Genomic DNA, 7,748 nt, shown 5'->3' with positions numbered 1-7,748 from the left:
AATTAGGCATGGGCCGGTATGAGATTTTGACTGTATGATAACCTTAAGCAAAAATATCACGGTTTCACGGTATCACGGTATTGTCGTTACAGCTCTATATGTGTTATTTTTAAATGACTGGGGGGAAAAAAACAAAAATTTTCCACTGAACACAATATATTTTATATACACAGAATACTATGAACAGTATAATTTGTTTATTTTTTCTTTGATTTGTTTCCTAAAAAGTAGAAAAATAAAGACTGACATCTTTATTTAACCTAAATCTGTAATTACAGTTATTTAATTTTAGTTATATAATTCATATACATATCATTTATATCATTTAGTTATATAATTTCATATACATCATTTGATTTAATAATAACCCAATTTGAAGCAAAAGAAGAATGTTCTGACTAGCTTTGTGAAATTATACTACATGCCTGAACGAAACAAACAGCAGAAGCTCTGAATGGGACGCAGATTCACTCTCTGGCAGCAGGAGGCGCTGATACAGCGTTTCCTTGGTTATCGCAGTAAACAAAGCAGAGCTGCGCTGAAACACTGCTTTAATGTGAACTATACAGAGACGAGATGAAAAGAAAATACCACGTAAACTTTACTGAAGACGGTCAGTTCCCCTCAGAAACACATTCATATAAACCACCAAATCAATATTGAGGGTTTTCTTCCAATAGTTTGTGCATCATGAACAGTGAGTGATCTGCCTGCTACAGTATTTTTCTCTGTGCGTCCGTCTTCAGCGTCTCTGGTCTGTGTTAACGGGCATTTACAGACTTCATATTTTCACATAAATTACATTTTGGAAAACGATTGCATTGCAACGCAGTTTGTGCAAGTCCAGAACAGAGACGAGTTGCAATAAGACAAAAAATGGCCGGTTGCCGATCGTACAGGGGAAGCTCCTTAAGTTCGGCCATCCTACACACACGTGACTGAGCACTCGCTCGCACCAACAGGAGGGTCCTGTTACTCTCTACACTGTACTCAACCTGAGGGATTCCTACACTTTCAGTCTTTGAGACATGAAAAACAGCGCATACCGCAGGAACGGTATGATGGGAAATATTAGCGGTTTTGAAACCGTGAAATTTTCTAATCGCGGTATACCTTGAAACCGGTAATCGGCCCATGCATAAACTCAATAATTCACTATGTCCCCCTCAACTAAATTAACTGAACTGGACGGCATATGATTGTAAATCTTGTTTATTTGTTCATAAACCCTCCATCTTTTGAATTATTTGTGTGCTCTGCATGTAAATGCCATGCTTTGGAATGCACATCCATCTCCGGCAGACGTAACCTGTTTTTCTCTCCAGCTAGTCGTTTATTGTTTTGGATTCATCGTCTCAGAAGCAGCTCAGGGAAAGAAGAGAAACATTACTTTCTTTAACTTTCCTCAGCCCATCTTCTCCCCCAAACTCCCTCTCTTTTTCTCGCTCTCTTTGTCAACTCTTTGGGTGGATTCCCAGCTGACTGTGTTTGTCATGGTAACAGGCAGCAAGGCAACAGGCCCAGCCACTAGCACTTCCTGAGTGAGAAGAGCTGCCTGACAGATCTGCGTCTGCGCAGTGTGTGTGTGTGTGTGTGTGTGTGTGTGTGTGTATGCAGGCAGGGCTAGGGTGCGTGAGGCTGTCAGCCTGTATTAGGTTCAAGCACACTGCAATGCTGCCTACCGCTACCGGGCTTCACTTTATGCTAATGAGGGGAGGCCTGAGGCCTCAGGAACGGGCTTCCTTCTCTTTCTGTCTCTCTCACTCACTCACTCCTTGCTGCTGTCTCTGTGCTTTCCTAGTGAGCTAGAGAGAAGACTGATCTGTTGTTTTAAATGACTCGTACATGTTTTACTTGATAAATAACCCACATTCTGACCTTAAAGTCATTGTGAAATCAAAATCGACTCTTTTTACTTTAATACTTATTCATGGTCTTTTTGTGAGTGATTCATTGGCACTCTTTATTCTAAAGGAAAAAAATATTGGTCTTCATAATCTTTCATGAAAATGTAATAACTTCTGAGACAGCTTTCTTTTTCGCTGACATCACCACGTCAGATGAACCATAGTCTGGTAAACACCATAATTACTGGTTGTACTGTCTTAAAGGGACAGTCTGTATTTTTTTCCTCATTAAAAAGTTTTACATGCAAGAAGTTAGTTTAAACATTTTTTTTTTTTAAATCATTTACACACAGGAGGTTGAAGAATTCAGTCATATCAGGAAATTCTATTAATCATCTTGTCACATGATCCTATTCTGAAGGATCATGTGACAATTCAGCTTTGTCATCACAGGAATGAATTACATTTTAAAATCTGTTAAAATACAAAATCGTAAGGAGCATAAGAGACTTCTTTCAAAAACATTAAAAATAATCTTACCGACCCCAAACTTTTGAACGTTAGCAAAGTGGTATTAAAGGATTAAAAAGAGTTGGCGAATACTGTTCTATACACACTAGATTATCAAAGAATGAATAAAATTTAATAATGTAGCTCAATTGGTATAGTATGGTGCAATATATTTCAAGGTTATGGCTTCAGTTTTCAGGAATCACGCATCCCGTATAATGTACGGTATAATTTGGATACAGTGAAAGTCGCTTTGGATAAAAGCGGCTACCAAATGAGTAAATTAGATTTAAATGACTACTTCAAAACATGACAGAAACCTTTCATCAAAGGATCTTTTTCTTAAATAGCTCCCACGTACATGCGAGTCACGCTAAGTTGTAAGCACAGTGAAAAGTTCCAGTGTACAACTTTCAGTTTTTCAGACCATCTGTCAATGGTGTCTCCACAACCCAAACCCTTAGACCCTTTTTTCCTCTCTCCATGCAGAGCAATGGTGAATTAGTGTACTGTAATATTACGGTGGCTCCTCATGTGATCTGTTTTAAATCTCGCAGCAGGAAACTAGTGCAACAGTAGATGAGAACACCGCTGCCTAACATTCAAAGCTCAGCATAGGTCACACACTCGCTCCTCCTCTCTGTACCCCTTTTCTACCAAACACTCAGCTGGATCTTATCTTCCTGCAGCCAGCATGTGTTTAAGCAGGGAGTGATCAGGGCTTTGCACTCGTGTGACACTTTCTTACCGTGAGTACTTACTGAAAGTCTGACACACATTTGCCTTCCTCCTCGCTGAAGCACGGCTCAGGAAGGAGTAGTGAGAGCTGTATTCCTGTAAATGCTCCTGTGGTAGCTGCTCATGCAGTACAGTTATTTCCAGCAGCACGTCTTTCCCCGTAACTCAAGGGTGAATTCTTGTGCTTAGATATTGTTGTCTATATGTCCTGTTCAAGATGCTGTGATTGCTTAAACATTGTATGTACATCTGAGTGTGTTCCCATATTGTTACCTTATCTGAGGCATTTTGGTCTCTTTGTGATGAATTCGCAGAGACTGTACTGACTCTCACCCCAGCGGCGGCACCGAATGCTAATATGACAACAGCTTGCAGGCCAATGTCATAGCAACCAAGCTTCAAGCCACAAATCTGTGTATCGAAACAATTTCTTGTATTTTTTAACCAAGTCTGTTTGGTCAGCTGGGTCATACCAACTGTTGTGCCTGTTTTGTTTGTATTTGTTATTCATCTATTGGTTATATAGTTTCAAACATGTTTTTATGAAAATGGCCTTTTATAAACACTATTACAAGACTTTTTAAATTATCTTATAAACATAAAATTGGTGTTTTTGTGAATCATCAAAATGTAGAGCCAACATTGAGTGATGATCCGGTCCTGTTTCCCCTTGCACTTTCTGTACTTTCCTGTCACCTTCTTCACTATGATTTCAAATAAAGGCGGAAAAGCCTAAAAAACTATTTTAATGTGCAGTTTCTGTGAACTAGCGGCTTCCTGCAGAATAACAAAAATAATCAAACAGGTTCCCCAAACACACCCCTAACTGCCATTAGTCAGGTAAACCACTAGGCACGCCCCCAAACTCACCTCATTGGTTGAGACAGTGCTACTATGTTGGACTGGTCAGAATTCTCAAACAAACAGAGCAACGTTTCGATAGTGTCACAGCTTTTATACTTTCCAGCAGATTTAATGCTTTCATCAAATTCACCTGGGAAACTTGTACAGAGTCAGGCATTTGTTACATGTCCCGCATTCAAGTAGGAGACATAACATGAAAGAAGCTTAAACAATACAAAAGAATTATATTGTGAACAATAAACCCATCTGAATTTGAAATTATGAAAAATATTAATTTGCTGTATTATTCGAAACAATTTCTTGTATTTTTTAACCAAGTCTGTTTGGTCAGCTGGGTCATACCAACTGTTGTGCCTGTTTTGTTTGTATTTGTTATTCATCTATTGGTTATATAGTTTCAAACATGTTTTTATGAAAATGGCCTTTTATAAACACTATTACAAGACTTTTTAAATTATCTTATAAACATAAAATTGGTGTTTTTGTGAATCATCAAAATGTAGAGCCAACATTGAGTGATGATCCGGTCCTGTTTCCCCTTGCACTTTCTGTACTTTCCTGTCACCTTCTTCACTATGATTTCAAATAAAGGCGGAAAAGCCTAAAAAACTATTTTAATGTGCAGTTTCTGTGAACTAGCGGCTTCCTGCAGAATAACAAAAATAATCAAACAGGTTCCCCAAACACACCCCTAACTGCCATTAGTCAGGTAAACCACTAGGCACGCCCCCAAACTCACCTCATTGGTTGAGACAGTGCTACTATGTTGGACTGGTCAGAATTCTCAAACAAACAGAGCAACGTTTCGATAGTGTCACAGCTTTTATACTTTCCAGCAGATTTAATGCTTTCATCAAATTCACCTGGGAAACTTGTACAGAGTCAGGCATTTGTTACATGTCCCGCATTCAAGTAGGAGACATAACATGAAAGAAGCCTAAACAATACAAAAGAATTATATTGTGAACAATAAACCCATCTGAATTTGAAATTATGAAAAATATTAATTTGCTGTATTATTTTGTCTATATTGTAAATCAGTGCTTCTGCCATGTTTCAAATGAATACTCCCATTCCAATGTAACAGTTCAGCAACTCATGTAGAATTCCTAGTTTCCCACTTGTAAATACAACTTCATTCATCGTGTTCAGAACTCATAATTTTACCATAGAAAGAATTACACACTTAGACCTTTAACATCTCAATTTCTCGAAATGTGTATATTTGACATTTTTACCATTAGTTATTTTTCTGTAGATCAAGAGATTTATATGGAACAAGTGTTGAGTCATAAGAGAGATAAACAGCAATTAGTAACGAGTGGCTGTGTGGCTAACACTCTCTCTGTCTCTCTTTACTTCCCAAGCAGATATATGTTGGGTAAAGGGGCAAAGCGGAAACTAGATGAGGATGAAGAGGGGCTGGAAGGCAAAGCGCTGGCGGCAGGGGCCGGAGCGATGGCCGACGGGCTCTCGAAGGTCTCCTACACCCTGCAGAGGCAGACCATCTTCAACATGTCTCTGATGAAGCTGTACAACCACCGGGCCCTCACCGAGCCCAGCTTGGAAAAGCGCGTACTCATCAACAACATGTTGAGGCGCATCCAGGACGAACTGAAGCAGGAGGGCAACCTGCGGCCGCTCTTCTTCCCCCCTTCCCCTCCACCCAACGACCCCGTCGATGAAGGTTTCCGTGAGGTGCAGCCTGCTTTCAGTGTGTTGTCCATGGTAGCTCCGCCACTGTCTCAGTCGCCGGCACTCTCCTCTCCGGTCCTTACATTGCCTTCGTCAGGGCTGTCAAACCCAGCGCCTTTGGAGGCCTGTCTCACCCCAGCTTCACTTTTAGAGGAGGACAGTGTCACGCTTTGCACATCACCCTCTCCACTCGCTCCTCCTCTTCCGCCAACTCTTCCCAGACTCCCTTCATCTGTGGCCAGAGACAGCTTCTCTTCTGCCCTGGATGAGATTGAGGAGCTCTGTCCTTCACCCTTACCTACAACTACATCAGCGCCTGGTGCTACCTCCCCTTCGTCCCTTACAGTGTCCCTCCAAATGCCGTTGTGTCCCCCCAGCTTAAACTCAGGGGCCTTGGACTCCAAAGACTGCAGTAAGCCCTGCAGCCCAAAGCTTGAAGGGCTGATCCCGCTGCCTGAAGAACGCTCTGTGGTCCCTAACGCACCAGAGACTCTCCCTCCTAACAGCGTGGACATGAGCACCTCACCCTCTGCCTCGTCCTCGGGGTTTCTGACAGACCTGGCCCTGGACGACATCCTCTTTGCAGACATTGACACCTCCATGTACGACTTTGACCCCTGCACCTCGTCCTCGGGTGCGGCCCCCACAAAACTGGCGCCCATGGTGACAGCGGACGAGCTCCTCAAGACTCTTTCGCCCTACGGCACTGCCGCTCCTGCTGTTGGCTCGAATCAGCCTTTCAAAATGGACCTCACCGAACTGGACCATATTATGGAGGTGCTTGTGGGATCATGACCAGGTTTGGAAGGGAACTGGGGAAGAAATGCAAAACCAATTAAAGAGTTTTTAAATATGAACCGAGAAAGAAACTGAAGAATCACTTTGTGAGTGTTTGGTGGCTTTTTGTACAGTTTTGTGTTTGTTTTGTTTTTAAAAACAAGAGAAATTGTCCATTTTAATGGTGATGTTGCCCAGTACTACTTTTCAACACTGTGCATGCACTGTGCTTGCCTTTCCCAAAAAAGAACATGAAGAAATCTTATGGAACACACTTTGGCTTCTGGCAGATCTGAGTGCCTTCATCATTTATGACCACTTGGTAAATTCCTGTTTGTTTGTCTTGACTCATTTTTCTCATCATCATTTCTAATCGAACAAGATGGATTATCAGAGGAGTAGCATCTCTCTTTCCCCTTCTCAGCATACAGGTGCAAGAATGTGCAACGGCAGCCTATATTCATATTTTTCTCTCATTTTCACAAAGCACAATTATTTTAAGAGAGCAACTTGGTTATTTTATGTTTTTTTTTTTCTATTCAGAGCTGTTTTATCACTTTTTAGTAATATTTAAAGTAGTCTGTTAAAATGTGGTAATTTATTATTTTTTTTTTTGTCTGCTTCCATTTTAACATTCATCAAAGGGATAGTCCACCATTTACTCACCCTCATGTCCTTCCAGACCTGTATAAGTTTCTTTCTTCTGTAGAACATAAGATATTTAAAAAATTTTTACATTTTTTGTCCATAATGAAAGTCAATGGGGTCCAATGTTGTTTTGCACCCTGTTTACCTTTCTTTAAAATAGCTTTTTATGTTTCACAGAAGAAATGAAGTCATACAGGTTTGGAACAACATGGTGAGCAAATGATGATAGGATTTTAATTTCGGGTGAACTACCCCTTTAAGCTTCATTCAGGAAAATTTATGGAATATGCTTTACTGCATTATTTTGTACATGGATGTGTGTAGTGGTCAGATATTTACAGTCAACCAAACAAATTTCTTGTGATCTGCCATAACGGCTCAGATTCCATGTGTTTACATCTCAGCTGGCAATAAGTGAAAATTTGTTCTGATGCACATTGTTTTACAGATGCATTTCTTTGATAAGGCCAATGCTAAAACCCTTTATGCTACAAATAATGTATGCAATCAATGCTTTTCTGATCAGTAATAAGCAAACTGTCAACTTTTCTCAGCCATTTTTATCTGTGTCAAGGCATTGTCTTAACTTCCCTTTTTTGGCCTTTGTTTTGGCTTTATATCATCACTCAGTGAGTGGCTGGTTCAGTTTTAATGCTACACTAATGCACA

At 40.4% G+C, this 7,748-nt stretch overlaps 1 protein-coding gene across 4 annotated transcripts in view; it reads left to right on the top strand.

Moving 5' to 3' along the window:
- The window catches only part of LOC107743523 (SERTA domain-containing protein 2-like), a 35,442-nt gene extending 28,472 nt beyond the window's left edge, over positions 1-6,970 (top strand). For 2 of the 4 annotated variants that reach the window (XM_016556784.1, XM_016556785.1), the window contains exon 2: positions 5,330-6,970. In XM_016556784.1, the coding sequence (XP_016412270.1) occupies positions 5,334-6,449 (1,116 nt within the window). In that variant the 5' untranslated portion in view covers positions 5,330-5,333 and the 3' untranslated portion in view covers positions 6,450-6,970. Of the gene's footprint in view, positions 1-5,326 lie in introns of all 4 variants that reach the window. The other 2 variants (XM_016556786.1, XM_016556783.1) reach the window with 1 other exon arrangement.
- Positions 6,971-7,748: the final 778 nt, after the last annotated feature.

This window comes from Sinocyclocheilus rhinocerous, unplaced genomic scaffold (assembly GCF_001515625.1).
Source record: "Sinocyclocheilus rhinocerous isolate Xijiao unplaced genomic scaffold, SAMN03320098_v1.1 scaffold677, whole genome shotgun sequence".
NCBI classification, from domain to species: Eukaryota; Metazoa; Chordata; class Actinopteri; order Cypriniformes; family Cyprinidae; genus Sinocyclocheilus; species Sinocyclocheilus rhinocerous.
This window is presented reverse-complemented; position numbering and strand designations above follow the sequence as displayed.